The sequence below is a fragment of the Trichoderma citrinoviride genome (assembly GCF_003025115.1).
Source record: "Trichoderma citrinoviride strain TUCIM 6016 unplaced genomic scaffold BBK36scaffold_10, whole genome shotgun sequence".
NCBI classification, from domain to species: domain Eukaryota; kingdom Fungi; phylum Ascomycota; class Sordariomycetes; order Hypocreales; family Hypocreaceae; genus Trichoderma; species Trichoderma citrinoviride.
In genome coordinates, this window is record NW_020194718.1 from 1,510,353 (window position 1) to 1,535,398 (window position 25,046).

The 25,046-nt window shown below is 53.2% G+C and overlaps 6 protein-coding genes across 6 annotated transcripts; 3 read left to right on the plus strand and 3 right to left on the minus strand.

The window, feature by feature from the left end:
* Nucleotides 1-1,449: 1,449 nt before the first annotated feature.
* BBK36DRAFT_1177840 (Pkinase-domain-containing protein) lies at nucleotides 1,450-3,577 on the minus strand (the record flags this gene model as incomplete). The annotated part of the gene is made up of 4 exons (XM_024896096.1): nucleotides 3,542-3,577; nucleotides 3,315-3,443; nucleotides 1,721-3,249; nucleotides 1,450-1,653 (listed from the first exon to the last, which is right to left on the minus strand). The coding sequence occupies exons 1-4, from the start codon at nucleotides 3,561-3,563 to the stop codon at nucleotides 1,450-1,452; spliced, it is 1,884 nt and encodes a 627-aa protein (XP_024748233.1). The 5' UTR covers nucleotides 3,564-3,577.
* A 2,322-nt stretch (nucleotides 3,578-5,899) lies between these two features.
* Nucleotides 5,900-8,791, plus strand: BBK36DRAFT_141698 (vesicle coatamer complex, beta subunit; the record flags this gene model as incomplete). The annotated part of the gene is made up of 5 exons (XM_024897487.1): nucleotides 5,900-5,917; nucleotides 6,116-6,200; nucleotides 6,276-7,737; nucleotides 7,795-8,654; nucleotides 8,787-8,791. The coding sequence occupies 5 exons, from the start codon at nucleotides 5,900-5,902 to the stop codon at nucleotides 8,789-8,791; spliced, it is 2,430 nt and encodes an 809-aa protein (XP_024748234.1).
* A 563-nt stretch (nucleotides 8,792-9,354) lies between these two features.
* Nucleotides 9,355-9,936, minus strand: BBK36DRAFT_1122756 (hypothetical protein; the record flags this gene model as incomplete). Its single annotated transcript, XM_024890975.1, has 1 exon — nucleotides 9,355-9,936. The coding sequence occupies one exon, from the start codon at nucleotides 9,934-9,936 to the stop codon at nucleotides 9,355-9,357; it is 582 nt and encodes a 193-aa protein (XP_024748235.1).
* Nucleotides 9,937-14,328: 4,392 nt separating this feature from the next.
* Nucleotides 14,329-15,569, minus strand: BBK36DRAFT_1091544 (hypothetical protein; the record flags this gene model as incomplete). The annotated part of the gene is made up of 2 exons (XM_024889031.1): nucleotides 14,329-15,023; nucleotides 15,218-15,569. Coding segments are annotated over 2 exons (1,047 nt in total), but the record flags the coding sequence as incomplete, so codon positions are not given.
* A 4,528-nt stretch (nucleotides 15,570-20,097) lies between these two features.
* BBK36DRAFT_1123239 (transmembrane amino acid transporter protein) lies at nucleotides 20,098-21,992 on the plus strand (the record flags this gene model as incomplete). The annotated part of the gene is made up of 3 exons (XM_024891029.1): nucleotides 20,098-20,585; nucleotides 20,653-21,340; nucleotides 21,402-21,992. 3 exons carry the CDS (start codon nucleotides 20,098-20,100, stop codon nucleotides 21,990-21,992), a joined length of 1,767 nt encoding a protein of 588 aa, XP_024748237.1.
* Nucleotides 21,993-22,800: 808 nt separating this feature from the next.
* Nucleotides 22,801-24,915, plus strand: BBK36DRAFT_1170583 (hypothetical protein; the record flags this gene model as incomplete). The annotated part of the gene is made up of 10 exons (XM_024895467.1): nucleotides 22,801-22,859; nucleotides 23,046-23,085; nucleotides 23,155-23,254; nucleotides 23,303-23,490; nucleotides 23,547-23,659; nucleotides 23,711-23,936; nucleotides 24,001-24,153; nucleotides 24,210-24,505; nucleotides 24,573-24,830; nucleotides 24,891-24,915. 10 exons carry the CDS (start codon nucleotides 22,801-22,803, stop codon nucleotides 24,913-24,915), a joined length of 1,458 nt encoding a protein of 485 aa, XP_024748238.1.
* Nucleotides 24,916-25,046: the final 131 nt, after the last annotated feature.

Genomic DNA, 25,046 nt, shown 5'->3' on the forward strand with positions numbered 1-25,046 from the left:
AGGAATGGAGATGGAGTCGTAAGTAGTTAGACTATACGGCCCCGGTCCGGCAGAGGCAATGCATAGAATCCGGGCAACGCGGAAGCTGTTGCTGCTGCTGATGCATGGCTGATTGATGGATGGGTTTGATGGTGGGGGTGGCGTAGAAGCAGGAGAGAAGCTGTTCCGGCTCCCTCTGGTGATGATGTGATGCGGGGTGAGGTATGGGGGACGAGGAGGAGAAGAAGAAGAAAGACAGAAGAGCTTACCGAGGACGTATGATGATTACCTTAGGGAGAGATTGGACACAGTGGGAGGAGGAGGAAGCGAGAGAAGCTGTGAAGATAGATCGAAATGCCTCACGACGAGTGACGGAGAGAGAAGAAGATGGAAAATTAAGGCAGCAGCAAAAGCTGTAGCTCTCCGGTAAATTGGATCGAGTCGAAGCTGGAGCTACGGGTCAATTGGTCTGGCCTGATGCTAGAGACATCCATTTTCTATGGAGAGCCCCTCCTTGGAGGGGGGCATTGATGACCTCACCGGCGAACCGCTGGAACTTGGCTGGCCAGTTGCCGCGCTGCGTGGCCGCTTACCAAAGCAGTGACACAGGCTGCGAAGCGCTTAGCTAAGCAGATGCAGAACATTTCTCTGGGCCGGCAGCATCTTGATAGCTCATTCCGTAGAGCACCTGACTCTTCGAGGTCCATTGACTGCATGATGGAGTATATAAGGTACTTGGTCATGCATCCGTAATCTGGTCCGATGTGGTCGGATGTTGCCGGCGTGCTGCGTTACTGTGAGCTGATTCGAGACTTGAAGTCGACTCTCACAACTAAGGTACCTACATTGATGTAACAGCCGGCAGTTGCTCTTCTCCGGATATCAAGGCCATACGAGATCGTAACTTATTAATCAACAACTTGGCAACTGTCTCTTCACGTCATTCTCGAAGCAAGGAATCAACACGACATCAAGTGTACGATTCAGCAGTGCAACGTCTCAACTCGAGTCATTTTTAGCTACCTGTTAAGCAACGTATATCGACAACCGGCTTCATCGATCCGCCGCATCCGTCCTCGTTCATGCCTTGCCATGTCGTTTACTTCTCGCCGGACAAGCCTCCTCAGCCTTCATCCGCGCTTGACTACCTCTGCAAGAGAATGAGTCGCATAGAGAGAAGGAAATAAAAAAAAGAGGAATTAAAAAAAAAGGAGACAACTCCAAACATGATTTCCTGCTAAACTCCATAGACGTATGGTTCATCAAGCAATTCTTCAAGCCAATATTGGACCGCGTCCTGCGTCTGTCTGCCTCTCTGCCTTCCCCTCGCGCACGTCCAAAGGCTGTCTTTTCTCCCATCACCCACTCCCCCCCACGCCCCTGTTTTCGTTCCAAATCTTGGTTCTAGATCTAGTCTCAACTCAAATTGGTATCCGCCGAAAAATGAAAGAATATATCGCCTGCTGACGCTCAGTTGTCCTGGAGGCTGCCCACAAACGAAGGGTCTCTAACGCTTCCGCCGGCATCTCCGAGGCCTGCAATCGGGCGGTTGTAGCTGAAGCCCTGGAACTGGTCCTGCATCGTCTGCGAGAGCATCGGGCCATCCACATACGAATCCTGGGGGGCCTCGGACGTGAACTCGGGGTCGAAGTTGGCTGTGTCCATGGCATCCGCCTGGAACCAAATAGTCAGCAAGTCTATCAAAGCCATGTTTCAAGTCACTCGGCGAAATCAAACTTACCACGCTGGGCTTAAAGGTAGGCTCGTACTTCCGCTGCAGGAGCTTGCGCCAGTCAATGTCGTGGAAGAACGGATGGGCCTTGATCTCGGCTGAGCCATTAGCCCCGAGTCGCTTCTTCGGATCCCGGTTGAGCAGCTTGGTCAAGAGGTCCTTGGCAGCAGGAGGTACCACGTCGGAGAAGTGCAGCGGCTCTGACAGAATCTTCCTGTACATCTCGTTGGTGTTCTCGTCGTAGAAAGGAGGGAGGCCCGTCAACATCTCGTAGAGCAAAACACCCAGCGTCCACCAGTCGACCGTCTTGTTATACCCCTGGCCAAGCAGAAGCTCGGGGGCGAGGTACTCGGGTGTGCCGCAGAACGTGTTCGTCCGGTCTTCGTCCTTCATGTCCAGCTTGCACAGGCCAAAGTCGCACAGCGCAATGTGGCCCTGGTAGTCGAGCAGGATGTTCTCCGGCTTCAGATCTCGGTAGATGACACTAAAACCATGCAAGCACTCCAAGGCACAGAGAAGCTCGGCCGTGTAGAACCTTGACCTGTTAACGTCAAAGCGGTGTTCTTTCTGCAGGTGGTGGAAGAGCTCGCCTCCATTAACAAAAGCAAGCACAAAGTACAGCTTCTCGGGCGACTGGAAGCTGAACTTGAGCGGGACGATAAAGGGATTGTTGATCTGCGCCAGCACAGATCGTTCGGCAAGCGTGTGCGCGACTTCTGACCGAGAAATGATGTGCGCCTTTCGGATCGTCTTGAGCGCGTAGATCCGGTTGGTGTCCTTCTTGCGCACCTGCATCACCTTGCCGAAACTGCCCTTGCCGACGACCTTGAGCAGCTCAAAGTCCTCAATCTTGAGCTTGCCAGCCCGCGTCTCCACAAACTCAACACCAACCTTGATCCTGCCCGTGCCGTACTGGACGTCAACCCACTCGACGCCGGAATGGCCCTCTCCCTTTTGACGGGCATCGGCTGCCTTTTCGCGATCCTTCTTGCTGGCCTTTGCATCATCCGACGCAGGCTGTCGCTCCTCAAACCGGGGATTTATCCGGGCCACGCCCAGGAAGATGTCCTGGCTTCGCCCAGACCCCGGAGGAGCCGCAGGATTTCGCATGTACAGGTGGATGACCAACTCCGTCACTCTAGAAACGTCAAATTTGTATTGGGTGTTTCCACCTGCCCACAGTGGGTTCTCCGGGCTTCCCTCGACGGAGTTGACAAACACCTGCACCTTGTCGAAGTCGATCAGCGCATAGGGCATGTACTTGCCCGAGATGCGGCCATGGTTGGTAGGGAGCGAGCCGAAGCCGCCGCCCGACGAGTGCGGCCGCGCTCCGTTGGTATACGATCCAGCAACGCGCTGGGAGTCTGGGCGCACAGAGCCTGCCAGGGCGCCGCCCGACGAGCGAGAGCTCTGGTGGCTGGATGCGAAGGCGCTGCGGTGCTGTTCGGGGAGGGAGAAGCCCTGACCCTCGTGGATGGTGACGACCAGGATGCCGGGCTTCTTCACGACGGGCGCCTGCGACAGGGCTTCTGAGGCAGCTGGCAAGAGACACAGGAGCAGTCAGAATAGGCATACGCAGCGCACGACTGACTGGGAAACTCACCTATGGCGTTCTCGCTGGTCGGCGTGGTGGCGCCGGGGCTGGTCCCCTTTTCATCTTTGTCGGTGATGGTGGAAGTCGACGGCGACCGGGAAAACGCGCTCAGCGGGCCGAGATGCGTATCTTTGAGTTCTGCGCAATGCCAGTCAGCCTCGTCGCCAGTTCAGGGAAATGGAGTTGTCCTCGTCTGCGGAGGGAAGGTCGGGGACAATGGAAAAGGAGAGACATACTCTTGGTCAGCTTCCACGACATGGTGACGGTTCCCGACTCGGCCGCTCAGCGGGATACGAATGCGAACGAGGGAAGAAGAGGAAGTGAGGGACAGAAACGATGGAAGATGGAAGATGGAAAGAAACGAGACGAAGGTGAAGGAGCGGATGTGACAGATGACAGTCGGTCGAGCAGCTCCTCTGGCCGAGAGATAAGCAGCCGACAGGACGGAAGAGATGGAGGTCCAGGTCTCGAAATTGAGGTGGATGGATGGAGCGGAAGCAAGCAGCAGCAGCAGCAGGCGATGTGACGGGCGTGTTTCCTTGGGGTTTTAGCGCAGGCAGCCCGCCAATCGACCCGAGAGTTGGAACCCCGCAGCGGTTGGAGGTTCCAGTTGCTCGAGGCGCTGCAGCGAGGGAGGGCGGCCCCTATTTCGAGGTGGGTTATAGCGCTGTGGGCTGTTGTGCCGCTTGTGTTGGAGGTCTCGTTCAATCAAGGTCAAGTATCTCCGACGGCAGCAGATGCAGCGAACATGAAGAGGCACGAGGTGAAACTGGGCAAGCAGGCAAAGAACAGACAGAACAGCCCGGAAGAAAAAGGCTGCAACAAGAGGGGTCGAGTGATCCGGCCGATACGGATACGGGCTGTACTTGTACATGTATCTGAAAGTCTTGTCGCAGACTCGATGCTCGACAATCAGGAGGAGGCGAAGCCAGCCCCGAAGGAATCTGGGGCAACAGTCCAGCTGGAGCCCAAATTCAGGGACCGGGCTGCGGGTAACGACCGCTGTAGCAGCCGCTAGCCTCGACGGTTCAGTGGATGCTAGCGTAGCCTGCAGCGGGCGCTAGACACACGGTGCGCGTCGCAAGTCGCAGGCACTCGGTACGGCGTCTATGCTGAGTCTTGGCGCCGTGCGACAGCGGTTTCAGAGGGGGGTCGCTGTGGTGGATGGCGCTGTGTCGATCGCTGCCACACGTCGAGCACAGTGCACGTCGTTTCATGGTGCCAAAGTACATGTGTAAGCGGGCACTTCTCGATCAATCTGGGACTGGACTCGATTTTGGTACCGTTTCGTGTCATAAGGTGGGAGAGAGGCCACAGCGATATACATCTCAGTAGAGCTGCGCATGGTATTGATGCTGGTATTCTCTGGATTGCAAAGACCTTCGGGGTTTCTTCTTCATCTCACATTGAATCACTACTACTAACAACGAGATGTGATGCATAGAGTAGATGAGATGGTACGTCATTGAAGGGCATCGGTTCCTGGTTCCACATCCGATACACCACATCGATGGCAGCCAAGCGATGCGCAGCCACAGCCGGACAAGACGGAACACGCGTAATTGGTGGCTGAATGAGCTGGTGGCGATGCGCGTGTGCGAGTACGGTAGTTGTAGTATGCGGTTCGTTGTCTGCTGTACGAGTACTGAGATTTTGTCAAATGCTGTTTGTTCCTCACTGGTATAGTCATGGCTTGGGTGAGAACTGGTGCAACGCGTCTCGCACGATGGGCGGACAGACGCAGCAGAGAAGCCGTGGCAGTCTCGAAATGTCTGAAGCCGAGTCCCTAGGCAAGATGCTATCGTTTCCTTGGCGCATGTGCATGTTGTGGTATCAGCAGTTACCTTTATTCCGCTGTGATGTGCTAAGACACCGCCGGGTTCGACAACTATTGGGTAGATGAGGCTTGCCGACGCGAATCGCATCGTTACAGACATACCTCATGAACTTTGAGGTGCAGATCGGGAGCAGCTATGTTGACAGTTGGCAAATTCATGATATTGATACCAAAGTACGACATCTTAAATTGACTACCGCCTCATCTCAGACTCGGCGGGCTACCCTACAAATTCTCGATCAATGTGCAGCTTCCCCCTTTTCCGCAGAGTGGGCTGGTCGAGGTACTTCTGCCCACTCTCAATTCAGTGGGATCATGAAGTACCTTTTGCTTCGCAGCTTTCGAGGTCGCACACCGCGCGTGCCTCAAATCCCAGGCATCCACGCCATCCTGGCTGACCACCTGGCAGTATACGATACACCTGGCTCATAGCCTCAATAGCGCCAGCAGGACACATTTTCGAGAAGCTGGTCCAGCCCTATTGAACAGCTGCCGCGTCTGCTGCCACCCCGAACCTCGAATCTCGACCCTCGACGACGACAACAAGCTGCAGAGACCGCAGACACAGCTGCCTCTGCCCGGCTCGTCCTCGCCCCGACAATTGATCCGCCAGCCCGGTCATATGTGGGAGCATCTCGAGTTCGAATCACCCCGCGCTCTGCATTCACCCGCTGCCTCGCCCTCGCCCGCGACCGACCGCGACAGGAACTGTTCCATAGCTGCGAGACCGGAGCCCTAGGAGGATCACGCCGCAAAGATGAGATTGGACGTCAAGGTCAGTTGCCGCCGAATTGGGGCTCGCCTTGCCTTGCGCCTCGTCTCTCCCTCTCTCTCTTCCCCCTTGTCCGCATTTGCTTGCTTGGCCTCGGAACCTTTCGCCGCCGTTTCTTGTCTTAATATGCCTCTCGCAAAAAGCAAACACGCAACATTCGCAACTAGAAAACTCGGCTAACCAGTTCGTTCATGCCAACAGCGCCAGCTTTATGCCCGCAGTGAGCGGGTTAAGGGCATCGACTTCCACCCGCAGGAGCCATGGATCCTCACCACCCTCTACAGCGGTATGTCACAGCAGTTGAGCACGAGATTGCAGCATTGAGCCACCAGGCCGCCGCTAATACCGTCCCTCGTTGCAGGCCATGTGAACATCTGGTCGTACGAGACACAGCAGATCGTCAAGTCTTTTGAGCTTACAGACGTCCCCGTCCGAGCTGGCCGATTCGTTGCGCGAAAGAACTGGATAGTCTGCGGCTCAGACGACTTCCAGCTGCGAGTCTACAACTACAACACCTCCGAGAAGATCACCTCCTTCGAGGCGCACCCCGACTACATCAGAGCCATCTGCGTCCACCCCACGCTGCCCTTCGTTCTGACGGCCTCCGATGACATGAGCATCAAGCTCTGGGACTGGGACAAGGGCTGGAAGTGCGTCCAGGTTTTTGAGGGCCACAGCCACTATGTCATGGGGCTTGCCATCAACCCCAAGGACACAAATACCTTTGCCTCGGCATGTCTCGATCGGACCGTCAAGATCTGGAGCTTGGGATCCGGCACAGCCAACTTCACCCTCGAGGCCCACGAGACCAAGGGAGTCAACCATGTCGACTACTACCCCCACTCCGACAAGCCTTATCTCCTCACCACCTCCGACGACCGAACCGTCAAGATCTGGGATTACACCACCAAGTCCCTGATTGCCACCCTCGAGGGACACACCAACAACGTCTCCTTCGCCTGCTACCACCCCGAATTGCCAGTCATCATTTCGGGTTCAGAAGACGGAACCGTCAAGCTCTGGCACGCGAACACTTACAGACTAGAGCAGTCGCTGAGCTACAACTTGGAAAGAGCATGGTGCGCCTCTTACCAGAAGGGCAAGCAGGGCGTCGCCATTGGATATGACGACGGTGCCGTCGTGATCAAGCTCGGCCGCGAGGAGCCTGCCGTGTCGATGGACCCCTCTGGCAAGCTGATCTGGGCCAAGCAAAACGAAGTCGTGTCAGCCATCATCAAAGGGGACGCCTCCGTCAAGGATGGCGAGCCCATCTCATTACCGACCAAGGATCTCGGAACCTGCGAAGTGTATACCCAGACGCTGATTCATTCACCGAATGGCCGGTTCGTGGCCGTGTGCGGTGACGGAGAGTACATCATCTACACAGCATTGGCATGGCGAAACAAGGCCTTTGGATCTGCCTTGGACTTTGTGTGGGCCTCGAAGGAGAACAGCAACGATTTCGCCATCCGAGAGTCGCCCATGAGCGTCAAGGTCTTCAAGAACTTTGTGGAGAAGAGCGGAGGTCTGGATGTTGGTTTCCAGGCCGAGGGCCTCACCGGGGGCGTTCTCTTGGGTGTCACTGGCCAGGGTGGTGTCTCCTTTTTCGACTGGGCCACCGGTGGTCTTGTTCGCAGAATTGAGGTAGAGCCGAAGCAGGTCTACTGGTCAGAAAGCGGCGAGCTGGTGGCTATTGCCTGCGAGGACTCATTCTACGTTCTGCGATTCTCTCGTGAAAACTACATCGAGGCCGTACAGTCGGGACAGGTCGAGGAGGATGGCGTTGAGTCTGCCTTTGAAGTCATCACCGATGTCAACGAGACGTAAGTATTGACCTTATCTTTGCACCCCAATCGTGATAACTGACTTGTGTTTTATAGCATCCGAACTGGTGTATGGGTTGGCGACTGCTTCATCTACACTAACAGCACAAACCGCCTCAACTACCTGGTCGGCGACCAGACCTACACAATCTCTCACTTCGACAAGCCAATGTACGTTCTTGGCTACATTCAGAGAGATTCTCGCATCTATCTTGCCGACAAGGATGTCAACGTCACCTCGTTTGCCCTGTCACAGCCCGTGCTCGAGTACCAGACGCTGGTCCTGCGTGAGGATATGGACACGGCCGCCGAGTTGCTTCCCACCATCCCGGCTGATCAGCTGAACAAAGTGGCACGATTCTTAGAAGGCCAAGGACACAAGGATCTTGCCCTGGAAGTTGCCACTGATCCCGAGCACAAGTTTGAGCTGGCGCTGGCCCTGAACCAGCTCAACATTGCTCTTGACCTGGCTCGACAGGCTGACGTGGAGCACAAGTGGAAGACGGTCGGAGATGCGGCTCTAACTGCGTGGGATGTCGCCCTGGCTGCTGAGTGCTTCGCTCACGCCAAGGACCTCGGGTCTCTTCTCCTGGTGCACTCGTCAACAGGCGACAAGGAGGGCCTGGCCAAGCTGGTTACACAGGCTGAGGAGGCAAACGCCCACAACGTGGCATTTTCAGCGTCCTGGCTAATAGGCGACATCGACCGATGCGTGGAGATCCTGACCAAGACTGGACGGACAGTAGAGGCCACTCTCTTTGCCCAGACATACAAGCCTAGCCTGGCCCCGGCCGCGGCAAGGACCTGGAAGGAGAGCCTGGAGAAGAACAAGAAGGGCCGGGTAGCCAAGCTGATCGGTGTCCCGGATGAGGATGCAGAGCTGTTTCCTGAGTGGGATGAGTGGCTGAAACTGGAAAGTGAGGGTGGTGTTGCGGCCGATGTCGACACGGCGACACCCAACGGCCATGCTGCAGAGGACGAGGCCGAAGAAGCAGAGGAAAATGACGAGGAAATGCAAGAAGCTCAGGAGGAGATTGCGGAAGAGGAAGAGTAAAGGGGGAAGACTGATATGGACTACTACCTAGACGGCGTAGAAGTGGGATTTACGTGAATATGATTCTCCTTGTTTGTGTTGCGCTTTACACTGCACCAAAACTTACAAGAGCTGCATGGTCGGTTGAGGAGGTTGCCTGGAGGGGAGGCTGGGGCTTGTCTGGTTGAATAGGTATATAAAATAGTTGCTAATATGTTGTTATTTCAAGCTGCCTTGTGGAAGAACACGGTGAGGTCTACCAAACTGGCCTTCATGGACTGGGTGATAAGGCAATTCTTGTTGGGGACGCTGTCAATTACAGAAGTAGCTCATTTATACGATTGTCGGGTTTTACTGCATATGAGTTCCACAGGCAATTGATCTACAAGACCATAACAGAGTAGTCTTTTATATGTACGAGACCGTAACAAAGTCTTGTTGTATAAATTCATTAAATAGTTGTAGTAAAGTCTTTCCATCAGCTGGCCCATAAGTCATCAAGATGTGTACTCCTTTCTCGCAATGCCACCATGAACATTAACAACCCGATATCCCTCATGGAATTCATTCTTAACCAAGCCGTTTTACAGAATGGCAGCAATTCCAGCAGCGGCAAGAGCCGCGAGAGCCATGCCCGTCTCATGAGCGACGCCAACATTCGTCGAAGTCGCGGCGCCCGCACCAGCGGTCTTGGAGGCGGTTCTGGGAGCGGCAGAGCCAGAACCAGACGCGGAACCAGAACCAGATGAGCTGTCATCCGTGCAGACGTTGACGAGATCGGTGTACGTCTGCGCGGCGGAGCACTCCTTGGCCAGGGAGGTGAGCTCGGCCTGGTGGCCGCTGTACCAGGAGAGCACCTTTGAGCTGTAGGAGGAGACGTCGTCGCTGAGGCTGGCGGGGAAGCTGAACTTGCAAGGGTCGGTCTGCTGCTGCGCGCTCTTGGAGATGTCGGAGAGCAGGTCCGGGGGAGGCGTGGGGAGGGACTGGAGGAGGTCGAGGGCCGAGGAGGCGCACTGGGCGTCGTCGGCGGCGTCGCGGGCGAGGTTGTGGGCGACGGGGGTGGGCGCGGGGAGGAGGTCGCGGACCTGGGGGATGGCCATGTAGTTGATGGCGGCGGAGGCGGAGGCCGTGAGGGTGAGGACGAGGAGGGCTTTGTTGGAGGACATTTTGGCTGTCTTTGAGGTTGTGGTTGGTATGACTTGAGGGTATCACGATATAGGAAGACGTTCGTGTAAGTGAGCGGCGTGCAAGGGACTGGAATGACTGTAACAGAACGGCAACTCCTCGTGCTACCCGCGTATATATACAATCTGCTAGATCAGGTTCTACGACTCAAACGCTTCATACCAAGTTTGCCCAGCTGAACGAATCACAACTTCCCCTAGAATGGCCCTAATCTTTCGCAATGTCGCTTCCCTGCATCCGTCCCCGGCAGCTGAAGCGTTAGCTGAAGGCGACAACATGAAGCACCGGCAGAGCCAAACCACAACTGCACCCCCTGGCTCGTCTAGCGCAGACCCTTAGCTCGGGCGCTGCCTATTGGAGACAAGGCGGGAAGAAAATATTGGTCGAGGAGAATAGGGGAAGAGGGCGCATTCTGCCTTCATGGACCGTCACTAGGCTGAAGGGAGTTTAGGAAGTAAAAAAGGCACTGATGGGGGGTTTCTGGTGCCTGGGCCTGGGTGGGAATCGAAGGGGTGGCGGTTTGAAAATCATGGCGTGAGATGCCTGGTTTGGGTCTTTCAGGTGGTTTGATCTCTGAGTCAGCGCTTTGAAAAACGTGAGGATACAGAAGAGGATATCGTGATGATTTGCTCTTCAATTGGGTCTGAAGCAACACCAGGAATAGAAGAGGATGAACAACACATCAAGAGTGGCAGAAGCTTGTTTGCCGCGTGCATGCAAGTTGTCCTGCCTGTCTGCCTGAGCTGAATGACTAAATTACCCGAGCTGGTCGTGATTGGGCGTAGCAGCGGCACATCTTGTAGGGCTAGTCTGAACATGCATGAACAGAAGCATCAGGTTCCTTTATCCTGGAGTTGGTCGGTTTGGCTCGAGACGCGGGGAGGAGTTGAACCGTGGGAGAGTAAGCATTGGGCGATGGAATCGGGATGAGGCTGGACCGCCTTTCAAGGTCTATGTCATGGTACGTATTGTATTTTCCTTCCTTTGCGTTGAAGGCTTGGAGCTGAGAGACTTGCTTGACACGAGTATGGATTTCCGGGGATCTGTGCCAAGCCTCGACCCTGGTGGGATCGGGAATTAGATGAGGAATTATAAGATGTGGGGATGGGGGTTTTGCGTGTAGTCCCGGCACCTTTGCAAGACCAAAACCGGTAAATGATATTACAGAGAAGCGAGCCACAGACAAATGCTCGTATCAAAGTTTTATATGTATTGTAGTGCTCTTGATTCATTCTGTACGATAACTTCTAGACTATGTAACAATAATCACTGTAAAGACGTCATTAACATTCCGCGTAAAAATCCGAACATTAAAGGTTAGATAGGGAAGGCGACTCTCTCTCTGCGGCAGGACCTGTTTTGTGTAGGTGTATCCGATCCTTGAACAACCTGGGTCATGACAATCTGGGTAATAACATGAACTGTAAAAACCTTTCCAAGGAGCAATGAGATTCGGGAAAGTGATATTTTGAGGGGTGCTTTATTCGGATGAGTGAGGTCCATATTGTAAGAAGAACAGTCTGGGCAACAGAGTTCAGTGTCAGGACATTTCGATTACTTAGGGGAAGGGTACCTTTTGGTGAGGCCACTTGCAGCAAAAGCGTCCTGGCACCATGTGTACTCGAACGATTGAACATACCTCATGCGGACTCCGCCATGTTGTCTCTCCACCACTGGGACAAACCCACACGTTCCGCAATCATTTGCGGCGTTTCTCTTGCGTTGTTGACGGTCTCAACATCAGCCCCCAGTCTCAATAGAAGCTTGGCGATGGCCGTGTTTCGCTCCTCCATGGCCCAGTGAAGAAGTGTCCGTCCACGCTCGTCCCTAAGCTCGAGATTGGCGCCCTTCTTGACGAGGAGTCTCACAATGCTCTCTTTGTGCTCCAAGAGTGCAAAAAACAATGGTGTTTCAAATGGCTTCCCCAAGCCATCGATGGGCGCACCATTATCCAAGAGAGTCTCGACGACGTCGTCATGGCCTCCTTCACAAGCGAGGTAGAGCGGCGTCAGGCGCAGTTCGTCCTGGGTCAACTTCGCAGACAGAAGCAGCTCAACCTGCGCTTTTGAAAGCTCAAGAAGCCGTTTCACGAATGAGTTGTGGCCAAGCTCTGCGGCAATTCGAAGAGATGTCTTTCCCGCAAAGTCCTTGAAGCCGACATCCTCTTGCAAATGCTCGATGACTTCGGCTTGCCCTTGCATGGCTGCCAGATGAATGGCTCTTTGTCCTAGCTCGTTCCGTAGGCTTCGACAGCCACCTTGGCGCAGAGTGTTCACAATCTTGACCGACCCTCTGAGCGCTGCTATGTGCAAGGCGGTGTTTTCTGCTCCATCGACTACGTCGACGTTGGCTCCGAACTCGATCAGAAGCTGGACCATCTGCCAGTGGCCTCCATCTGCAGCACAATGGAGGGCGGCTGTACCATCGCGACTCTGCGCGTCGGCCGAGGCACCCTTTTCGAGGAGCAACCGAGTCATGGATATGTTTCCAGCTCGACTTGCGTAATGCAACGGCGTCCATCCGCGAAGGTCGCACGCGTCAATGGCGTTGCCGTAGTTGATCAAAGCTCCAACACGTTGCCGGAACTTCACAGACTTGGCTTCGTCTTCGGCAAATCTCGTTACACTGGCCCTCTCAGATGTGACGTCTGCATCTCTGACCAATGCTGCCATGTAGTGGAGCGGTGTCCTGTCGAACATGTCTTGCTCTCTAGCACTTGTCTGCGCAGACCACTCGGAATCTGTGCCATCCTCTCCGTATACCTCGTACGAACTGAGAAGCAGTCCCTTGTAATGGGACCAAAAGCTTTGCCGCCATTCGTTAGCGTCATCCAAATTGCAGAATGAACGAAGCTGCTTCATGAGCTTTGGATCAATGTCTTCCATAGACTCCCTGAGACGGTCCGCAGTTTTGGATGCGGTCCCCGCGTCCGTTGCAGTCATCGGATCGACAGTGCCCCCAAGAGCTGTCTCAAAGGCAACCAAGACAGCCGCGGCTCTCATAAGGGCGTGGCTTCTGGCAGGAAAAGCGTCCATGTTGTTACTGAGCCATAGGTAATCCGCGACCGCCGCGTCCCAATGCCTGCACGCCTCGGGTTGCTTGGCAGAGTCGCGCACTTTCTCCACCACGATGGAGGCGTCAGGGAGCTTCTTTTGCATGCTCAGGGGGAGGATGATGCTGTGATAAACGTCTGATTTGCTAAAAAGTCCTGTGCTCTGGACGCGCCGGACCAGTTTGTGGATGACGCTGTTCTCGAGGTTGCAGTGCTTTCCTAGGCCTTGGAATTCGTCTGTCTTGACTTCTTCCTGTGATATGATTGTCTCGCCCCCGATGGGCGCTTCGACGGCTTCTAACGCGGCCCACATGAAAGTCGCGAACATGTCCTTAGCCAAAAAGACGGGCAGTGAATCGCAAGACTCAACGAAGAGCACGCGACTTGAGTCCTCGCTGGGTGGTTCGGAAGCATCGCGCTCCGATACTTTGAACTCCCATTTGCCGCGGCCCGAGTTTCGTGAGTAGGGAGATGGCAGCTGCAAAGGACAGCCAAAGGCGGGCTCTGGATCTGTAACTGCGTGGCCGTGATTGAAAGTTTCGGAACGGGACGTGGACTCTCCTTGGGATAGGAGAGACACGGCATTGGCCGTTTCTATGCACACATCTCCCAGACGTGGATCCAGCCCGGTGACGAACGACTCTCCGATTTCAAACTTGTTGTTGCTTCGGGCGACATGGTTCTGTTGGCTTCCGTCATCGGTTGTATGGCTCTCCTCGGCAGCGATGTACTTCGCTTGGCCGACAAGGATTTGCGGCCCATCCACAGGAGTCCACCACTTGAGCTGCTTGAGAAGAGAGCCTTTATGGGCTCCGAGGATTCTCATCTTCTTGCCAGGCATGTCGCAGCACTCATATAGCCTCTCAGCATCGTTCTCAAAAGATCCAGATGGTGACTGCGGTTCGGCTTTGATCCTTGCGTAAAACTCTTTGAGTGATAGGGAAGCCGCAATTCGTCCCACATCAGCTTTCCACTTGCCGTCAGGTTGCTTGGTAATCTTGTGTTTGAGACTTTCGACGTTCGACTCTCCCGCTTGAACTCTGTCAGTCCAGGTGAACGCTACCCGGCTGCTGTTTTTGTGCAGGATACCCATCACCTCTTCCATGGCCTCCACGAGCTGAGTGGCTTCTTGGCATGGGGGAGAAGGTGAGCTTGCAAGTCTGACAAGGCTCTGTAGCCTCCTGGTGCTCTCCTGGGCCTCATCAGGATCTGGGCCACCGGTTCTTCCGCCAGTCAGTTCGTCAGATACTCGGCTTGAGGACTTATCCAAAGATTCTTTGGAGAGCTCGTTCCGATCTCTTAACCAGGGAGCGCTGCTGGGATCTCTCAAAGAGTCCGCAAGCCAGGCGAACTGAAATCCTGGAATAATGGCTCGAGAGAAAATGGGTCTTGATCGTCCACGACGAACCACCATCTTCACAATGAGCATTATCAACACCACAATGAGATAAAGAATTGAGACAGAACAATGTGATGCTCGGAAGCCAACAGCCTGGAGAGCGGAGCCGATCATGTTCAAGACGGCTCCCCTGTAAGTGAGGTTCTCCAAATGACGCCGAATATAGCCAGGACCTTGGTTGTCGTCGACTCTGCTCGAAGTGATGATGTTGGGTTGATCTTCTCCCGAGAAGATGGCAAATGGCTTGAACTCTTGATCACCCACAATCTTCTCTCCCTGTACCCATACCATCCTCGCTCGCCAATTCTTGGCCGGTTGGAATATTTCCTCCTTTGTGCTGCTCCCTATGACATAAGCGGATATGTATGAGCTGAAATCCGAGAACAGTGAGCCGAAGAAGGTACACGCAAAGGCATAGGGAGGAACGGGAGATCCGTCTTTGAGGAATGTAAGCGATATCTCGGGATGGCAGGTGATGAGGTAGGAACATAGGGAGAACAATAGGAACAAAAAGATGGCAACACCAGCGGCAAAACGTAGCTCGCCTCGCCCAGTATTCTTGGACCGATTGAGAGAAATGTTGGGCGCTTCAGGTCGAACGATTCTGACAATGACAGCTTCAGTGTGATGGGCGTGGATACTGCTTTTGCTGCCATTTTCAGGAGTTCCGTCATGGTCATCGACAGACCGAAACGAGAGGAGATCCCGGACCTTTTGCCAAAAGGTCTTCTTTCTGGCGTAAGATACTGCATCGATATTATGTTAGCAGCAGCTCACCACACATGAGTGTCTCAAAGGAGCTTCGACTGACCCATTCTCATATAACCTTGGTCGACAGCCTCCTTCATGCTCATCTCTTTGGTCTTCGTTGTCTCAGGCAGGAGTTTATCAGGAATCAAGTAGATGAACTCCCAAATAGGGGCTTGCCCGAGGCAGCGAACCACCTCTCTCCCGTTGTAGAGCTCACCCACCTCTCTAGAGGTGGACGACATGACTTCCAGCTCCACGGCGGCTGTGTTCTCGGCCGTTTTTCCGAACATATCTCTGAGCCGTTGCGGGCCGCCAGCCCGAATGGCAGAGACAAGGGTGGTCATGACGCCAGGTGACTTGATTGAGGCAAGAATATAGTCGGAGGTGGTCAAGGATTGAGAGAGGAATTGCATCGTGAAGCGATCGGCGAAGACAGCAAGATACCTTTGACGTTTAAAATATTAGAGAACCGGTGTTTGAGAACTTAAAACAGAGGTATTTGGGCTTGATGGATAGGCTTACTCCTTAAGATCAGATGCTAGATTGTTGAAAAAGTCATCTCCCATGCCGTGTTTCTCATCGTCATTGTTCTTGTTGAGAGCGAGGACGGACTGTATGAGGAGGAGGAAGCATATGAGGAACCATATCACACTGCCGGCTAAAGGCATGGTGGAGACTACCTAGACCTCGACTTTGACGTCTAGATCTAGGCTGTATGCGATTTTTGGGGACTTCTTTCAGTATTCAGGAATTTGTTTCCGTGAGAGAGCAGCACTTTCGTAGTAAAGCTGGTTGAGACGAAGGTGAAAGCTGGCAACTTGTCCAGAAGATCTTAACTTCCTCATTTTATAGCCATTTTCCTCTCCCTTGATAGCAAATATCGTCTCTTTCTCTGCCTTGGAGCAAACATTTCCATTGTATGCCTCACTTCTATCCAAACACCTCGTCTTCGCTCATACTCCTCGCCGTCGTCCATACAGTCGCCTTGTTCCGTGCCAAGAGCATCTCAACTGCGCACCTCCGGTCAAAAGGAAACTGATTCCCAGATGTTTGCTTTTAGGAGGCCATCGTAGGCTATGTATAAAGGCCACATAGAGCAGCCAAGTCGTCGAATGCGATGTCTTGTGTATCGTTCGGAAGCGGATGAGTACCTGATATTGGGCTTAGCTTCAAGTCATGCGTTGGGAGATGCTGCTACACAAAGATGCCATTGGGTGAGCTTGAACCACGAGTGTCTGTTATATATAGATACTCGCCATGGCTGGACGAACAGACCATCTGTAGGCCTATTCAAAGGCCTCTAGAGCTTGTAGAGAGGGCGAAGTTGAAGTTATTTGCTCGCTTAGAACTCGACATTACCGCCTTGTTTGAGCTTCGATATTGCCAGAGTGTTGGTTCTATAGTTGCACAGCATTGCCACAGCTCTGTAGATGGTGAGCCTCCTCCTCAGGACTCGAACCAACGACATACTTGGAGATAACTCGACTCTAATCTCGTGGTGATGGGCTTCCGGTACGGGGTTGCTTTCCCACGCTTCTTCTGATATGTTGCCGGTATTGACGCGAGACTCTATGTCGGTAACCCATCTGGTCAGTAAAGCAAGGAGCGCTGCCTTGAGAAAAGATTTCGCATGATAGCGAGATGATGGTGTTTCTTGCTTTCTGAACTGCCAGAAGTTTGCTCAGATTCCATGGTCAGAGCCCCCATCGCTTCGACTACGTCTCTATTGGTGCCTACGATGGCGCTCTGGCGAACAGCAGCGCCTGATGGTGGCACAACAGTGACAGGGATGAACTGGTCCGGAAGAAAACAAGCTGCTTCTCCAGGGCGTTGCGCAGCTCTGCCATCAGCCCCGAGGCGTGAGCCTGGAGATCTGTCACTGTCACTTGTTGATTGGCTTCAAGCTCCCACTTGTGTTCGCTCGCGACCGTAGTGGTCATATGAGGCCGTTGAAGCCCTCACCCGCCCGAGGCGGAGCGGGTCGCGGTGGTGCTTGAAGGACAGAATCTGGGGAATCTCACTCTAGGGTGCCGGCGAGGCAACCGATGTTTGAGCGAACTGCATATTGTAGGGCGACCTGGCGCCCACAGAGGACCTACTCACAGACCCTATTCGGCATATTGATCGTCTCCGAAGCGGATGAGCATCTCACATACCGCTCTGGCTCACTTAACATAAGCCAGGGAACGGTGCCATCTGGTGCAACAATGTCATTGTCAAGGTCAACTGATCGAGTCTTGACCTTACCCCTGAAAATGAGATCCAAATGAAGCTTGTTCAAGGTACGACCAGGGCAATCCCCGCTAGACCCTCACCAGACAGAGTTGATAGCCCTTGTGTCACAGCAAGAAAAGCCAAGAAAAACATCTCTGGCGAGTGAACGCTCAGCGGACGTACATAACCGCCAGATTCTGGTACGTCTTTCAGAACTGCGCCTCGGGCTCTCGGCCTCACATAAATAGCGAAAGGTGCGTCTCTGTGTTCTCTATACAGCAGCTCCTCGTTGGAAGCGGTGGGCGCTTAACGCTTCGCTCTCAAAGTACATGTAAGCTTTCCTCGCCAAAGGTGATCTCTTTACAGATCCAGTATGATTGCTGGGGCATAAAGACGAGAACTTCTTGCTACATGACATGCTTCTGCATGGTTCAAACGCGAGTATTTCTGGACATTGGCTGCAGGGAATGATTACTTGGAATGCTCAAAGGGACTGGCGTCGTCATCAAGGAGAGGCAAGTGTTTGTACCCGAGGGTGGTAGGACAGCAGCTCCTTGTTGGGTGAGCAAACGGGTGCCTGAGCAAAAGCCTGGGAGGCCGCTGTCCACATCATGCTCTGGTGCCGCCACCGAAGTGAGGCGGGCGAAGTTGTGATCTGCCATTTGGAGCCGATCACGTTCTCTTCGTCCGCGTCATCGTCTTGGATAATGCAGAAGGCATTGAGCAAGGGAGGATTATGGGACATCGAGAGACCCGGTGAGTAGAATTGGGTATTGAATCGTCTGAGACAGCGTTCAGCCAAGAGAACCTGGCTGGCCCAGCGACTCAAGATTGGACAGCTCCAGATGCTCCTTTTAAGGGCCTCCCTGTGCAAAGCCCATGGTAATATACCGACAGTCTGAGAGACGAATCTCTTGCGGTCGACGCATCTTTTTGACAAAGATGAAGCATACTATCTCATCCGTCACTACTAACTCGACGTCAGCTCAGAGGCATGCCTCTCCAGGCTGGACGTTACACAAGTCCTCTCAACGAGGCACCCACTGTATTTTAGTCGCAGAGGCTGCCTACGCCGAAGATCATCGTCGCCTTGCCCTTAGGGAGATGGGTCGAGAATGAAGGTTCAGAAGCGAAACGCTTCCCCTTGCTCTTCTTGATGATCATGAGACTATCACGTTGCTTTATGCTGGACTTGACTCATACCATAGGCTTACAAGTTCTTCGTGTCTGTAGGTAGGATTGCGCAAAGAGCCTCTAGTTGTTCGTAATACATGGGCAATACATGTAGTTACCGTATTCGTCAAAACTTCTGGTCTACGAAAGCAATACTAGCACCAGACCTCTGCTTTAGGAGCCTCGGAGAGTTTTGCATGATCCCAGCACGCCGGAACTGCTGGGAATGCCGGGAGGTGGGTCGACGAATGGAGGCGGATCTCGGCCTTAACACGGGCTGTCTCTTGGTTCCGCAAAAGGTGACAAAAGCCGTGGTTCAGATCGAGCCGGCAGTTCCGAGCCGGGGCTCCATTTATGTTGGCATCTGGCTGTGGTTCTTTTGTATGGACTGTGGCTGTCGGCTCCAGCTGGATGGGTTCCAACAGTGAGAAGATTTCCATGAGTATCTCTGAGTCTCAAAACTTGATTCTACCTAGCCGCTCGTCAGTGTTCTATTGCATTACGACCTGGCTGATCTGTAGATGAAGGGCGTCAGACGTAAACCACCATCAGCCGTCAAATGACTTGGCATCGCGGGAGGCGCTGAATCGCCCACGCCACCCCACGGCCCCAGTCACATCGTCACTTCTAGAAAACGTGGCATCGGCGAAGCAGGAGAAGCTGATTGGCTCCAGTACATCATGGCTTGCTCCTAGAATGGCGTCACTGGAGAAAACCTCCGTTCCCGCATGTCCTTGGCATAGATCTTAGGGAGGGATGGTACTTGGCGCGAGGTCCTCTCTGCAATAAGCATCTCACCGGACGGAACTAGTCATGTAAAAGTCGAGTAAGGCCAAAGTCAATGGAAGAAAAAATTCTTACCAGGCGGGAGGCTGAGATTTGGCCACAGCGTCTCCGAGCTCGGATGGCGTCTTAACTCCCAGATATACGGGACCTTACACAATTCCCGGCACGGTTGACAATATCAGGTAGTCTCTCCCGGAGTCAAACACGCCCTTTTCGTGTTCGATTCATACAAGTATCCAGTTTACAAACATCAACTGTGGGTCATGTTCAAAAGTTCTTCGGAGAAGAGTCGTTGTGGTCGAGCGTGCGGAATATCGGCATGCGACTGGATCTGAAAGACGGGACTTTAGTCACCTCGGGGTTTGGATCCTTGCAAACCCATCTTTCCATATCGTGGAGAGCCACTGTGGGACTGAGCGTGAGGAGTGTAAGTTGACATGCACATTGCCACAGATGGCAGAAGATGGAGTCCATGGAGTCGGTTCAGATCGTTGACTCCGATGAGGACGGGTAGTCATAACGGTGGCGACGGGGTCAAGTATCCGATGTCGTCTCATCAAAAGCACCTATATATCCCCAGAATATCTTGATCTTCCCCGGAGTCTGTACTTCTTTTGCTATATACACTTCTCGAATAATCAAGACGTTATCTCTGTGGCCCGTCATCACAGTTGTCAGTCCAAAGACGAATTTGAGTCAACCCATTGCCTAGACTCTGGTTGCTCATACCCGAGGCCTCCTCGCTCTTGGCCTCATTTGACCATCAACATGGGCTCCGAAAAAGAGGATTACTCCTCTGGCCCTGAGGATGCCTTCACAAGCGCCAATGTCATACCCTCAGCTGCCATCAAGCCCCAGCATCGCCCCCTCCACGATGCCAGCGTCACCCTCGAAGAATACATGTACTACGCCGAAAAGACTCGAGCGGAAGAAGACTCAGTCGCGGCCACCGCACCGCCCACTACTTTCATAGATATGGTGTTCCCATCAAGGGGTACCTCGAGACGCTTGGAGGGCAAGCAGCCCAGCGAGAAGCAAGAAGGCGAGAAGTCGAACCTGAACGACAACAAACTGCTCATCACGGATTTGGAGTGGACGAATGCTAGCCGGGCTTTGCGTTCAGCTAGTGCGGCGGCTTGTTTCTACCTGATCACGACGGATATCTTGGGCCCCTTTGGAGTGGGCTTCTCTATTGGTACGATGGGTTGGGGAGAGGGTATCGGACTGTTTACTCTGTTTGGTCTCTGCGCTGGAGCGTAAGTCATTGACAACATCTTTTTATTTCCAATCAGGAGACTTGAGATACTGACAAAGGTGTAACAGTTCCGGCTGGATTCTTTGGAAAGCTTTCCTTGATGTCGACTCATACGAATTCCCAGTCAAAAACTACGGCGACCTCGGATTCCGCATCTGGGGCCCCTGGCTCCGCTACACGATCAACTTCCTGCAAGCCCTGCAGCTGATGATCAGCGTCGGCATCCTTGTCATTAGCAACGGTCTTTCCATCTCGCAGGTGTCAAAGTTCCATCTTTGCTACATCGTGTGCTGCCTGATCTGGGCCATTGTGGGCTTTTTCACAGGACAGATCCGAACGCTCAACAAGCTCGGCTTCTTGGCCAACTTTGCCGTGGTCCTGAACCTCTTGGTCATGTTCATCAGTATGGGCGTCATGGCTCATAGTGAGCCCAACTATGCAGCTGCTCAGGCTGGTTCTGCTGGAGCTGCCCTGGGCGGACTCTCTGTTACGCCGTATGCCAACGGAACGTATCCCCCGATCCAGAGATATGGTGGCGTTCCCCCGTCAACAAACGGCTTCACCGGCTCGATCAACGGTCTCATGAATGGCGTCTATGCATATGGAGGAGCGCAGCTGTTTGTTGAGTTTATGGCTGAGCTTCAGCGACCCCGTGACTTTCTCAAGGCGATGTGGGGAGCCCAGTTCTTCATCTATGCCTGCTACATGTCGTATGGATCGTTTGTCTACTTTTACCAGGGACAGTATGCCAATCAGGTAAGCTTCACCGAAAGATACGCTGATCATATCGATATGTGCTGACCATTGCCTCGAATAGCTCGCCTATCAGGGCCTCTCGCCTTATGCCTGGCAAACCGTCTGCAACATGCTCGCCGTTATCAGCGGAATCATCGCCGCGACTCTCTACGGCAACATTGGAATCAAGGTCATCTACAATAACGTCTTGATCGAAATGTTCAAAGCCCCGCCGCTCACCTCGACCGGCGGCAAGATCCTGTGGGCTGTCATTGTCCCGATCTACTGGGTCGTCGCCTTCGTCTTTGCGGCTGCGATCCCCGACTTCTTCGGCCTGACGAGCGTCATCGCTGCCATTTGCCTTGTGCAGTTTACGTATACATTTCCCGCGTTCATCGGTCTCGGTCTGTTCATTCAGAGGAACGCGATGCGGGGAGAAGAGGCATTTGACCCGGCGACTGGCGCGATTCATCGACGAGACTCGGGAGTGAAGCGGTGGATTCGTGGGTTCTTTGGCAGGTTTTGGTGGTTGAATGTTATACTGCTTGTATACACGCTTGGGTCTCTGGCGTTGAGTGGACTGGGAGCATATGCGGCCATAGAGGGCTTGATTGATGCTTTCAAATCGCCCCAGATCAATTCCTTTACATGCACATCTCCTCTGGAGGGATGAGTACATAGATGAGAAATGCTATACTTGTTCGACTGCTTCTGAGAAAATGAGCTACCGAGCCCTCTGCCCTGTAAATGCAAACGACGTCTTGCATCTTGCGCTTCGCTTGCATAGACCGCCTCTTCGCGTTTAGGTGCGACCTGCAGGGAGGCTGCGATGAAGCCTATCGTCTGAAGCCACATATAATCCGCGGCTGCTATCCCAAACGTTAGTTCTAAGCCCTGGAAATTGATCCTTGGAAAGTTAAGCAAGTTCAGCAATACCTGAACTGATCCTTCTCACAAGCTTCAGCCGCGGCTGATACGTGCTTGACCGTAGATCTGTAGTTCATATGGAAGTGAAGACACGTCCAGTCACAATCGGCATAACAGCCAAATGAAAGACAATCGGCCGACTTGCATTGTGTGAAACTGTATCAAGAAGAGCACTTATCGCTAGATCTTGTTGCCAGAGATCTGTGAACATGTCAATTCCGAGATTCCCCACACAGAGGATAGAACTCTGATGCTCAAGGTAGTCCTCGTCTTCGTGTAGGGAGAACCTCGCTAGAATCTGGATTTACAGAACTCATTCCAAGATGAACACCGACCTGATGTTTATAAAGCCATCTCAACTTAGTCTCCGCCATGAAAGAGCTGAGAATTGCCCTTGGCTCGATGCGTGCACCGAGCGGCAGTCGGTTTGACTCTAGCGGAAGAGATCCCGATACTAACAGACTAGGCCTGCACCTTTTTTCTCAATAGTTGATGTTCACCTAACTATCGAGATTTAGCGGGGATCTACGATCCAATAGAGCCTTCTGTTGACAATGATCGAACAAGACAAGCATTGCGGCCGGATTCTAGGCCCAGATCTACATCTTTTGGCGTCAAGCTAAGAGATACAATCTCCTTTTACGGTCCTTGAAGCGAGGATTTCCAGCAAACAAACACCAACCTGGTAGCTCCTAGCGGCTCCAGTTGTGGCTCATTCAGTCACAGAGCCTGGACCTGTAGAGTTAAAGAGATGAGAATTTGTAAAGTGTATGTAAAAAGGCCCTGGCAATGGTATCAGCGTTTGCTGGTCGAGCCACCTACTTCTCATCAGACCTTGGGTCACACAAAGAGGTCTCACGATGGTGTCACTCAGGATCTTGTCTGGGCTTTGCCTTCTCCAAGTCCAGTCTGTACTGGCGGCTGACAGGGTATGCCAACATTGGCCTTATGCTGAGCTGCTCCCTCTGAAGCACTACCCGCCGGCAGAATCATTTTGTTCCCACTACTGTGAGTACATTCACCAGAGATCGAGGGGAGTATACTGACCAGAAAAAGATCCTCTGCCTCCTACAACCGTCACTCGAACGGTGACGAAGCCGACGACTGCAGTTGTGACCGTCTCTAAGCCTGCTCGAACGGTTACGTCCGCCACCCGCGTCACCACGTCGACCATTTACACCTCGACATCGACTGCGTACATCTACACAACTACAGTGACTGCTACAGCTACCTCAGGAACCTCGGTAAGCCATCTTAGAGCCTGAAATTCAGGTAGAGCATGACAGCTGATCTTCCGCAGACACGGACTGTTCACACCGGCACGGAAATTGACACGGTCTACACCCGGACGAACATTGCCACTGAGTACACTTCGACTTCGACCGACTACCAGACTACCGGTACCAACACCATGTGAGTTGCGCACATAGTAGTCAGCTATGCAAGATAACTGACGATATGCAGCACCAGGATCGTTGCTACACTCCCTTCGACGACGACAACCGCAACCATTACTGCTTTCACCACGGAACAGGAAACTGTGACGGTCTCTTCTGGAACCGCTACCGCTTATACGACTATTGACACTGGCTTGACAAGGCGACATCAGCAGAAGCATCATGATTTCCGCGAGGATCTCCTGCCAAGACTGGCTGCCTGCCGGAGGGACACCCTGAAGACTGCATGCTCAGTGGGTTATCCTCTTCAACGATACTCCCGTCCTCAAATAGATCAGAGACGCTAACGCCTTGAAGTGTCTTGGAGTTCATCCGCCTACGCATACCATTACGGCCACGGCCAAGTGCACTCATACATCGTACAGGACTGTATGCGCCACCAAGACTGTGAATGTCGTCGGTACGGTGACGGCCAAAAAGGTGTCTACGTCTACTATCAAGACGGCCTCTGTAGGTTCAGTTCCTCAAGCATCATACCTCTGGCCGGCATCTGACTCCTTCTCTAGACAACCACTACCTCCATCCCTAATGTCAACACGGTGCTGGACGTCGAGACGGCTACCACCAGCATTGACTCCCTCTCAACATTGTCAACGGTCTTTGTTACCCAAGTTCTCACTGCTGCCACGACGACGATTTCTGTCACTTCTTTCTCGGAAGTCGATGTAGCATACACAACGACATTGCCTACCACATCCACAAAGACTGTTATAGTACCTCTCGCCACCACGACTGTCTCGACCACCTCTTCGTACACCCGCATCTATGGCCCGGTAAATGGATGCGCCTATACAATGGCTGAGTAAGTTTTCTTCAAACTCTACGGCGATATTGAACGACATCGAAAACTAATCTTCTCATTGAAATAGCTTCATCGATCAGTATTCGCAAGACATCCCCGCCGGCACTCCGCACACCGCAAGAGCCGCCATCTGCGCTGCCTTTTGCGATCGAACACCCGGCTGCATCACGGTTGGCATGAATTGGTTCCCGTCTTGTGGTGCGAACGGCGAGTCTGTGTACTGCATCGCTTCATCCATTACATGGGGAGGACCGGGCACGATGCAATGCGGCATTGGAACGGGATACAATGGGTGCTCCATCTACCAGGATGGCACTGTCTACCAGTACGGGATTTGACACCTTGAACTTGGTATAAAGAGAAGCATGGCTGACAAAATAAACAGGAAAAGTACTGTTACAAGTACTTAGGAGATTCCCGGACCAAGCGGGTTCTCTCCGGTGAAGGCAGTAGGTTATACAAGGAGCCATCTGAAGATGAAATGCGCAGGATTACTCGTAAGATACCAAAATGCATGGAAGTACATACATACAGCGCGCTC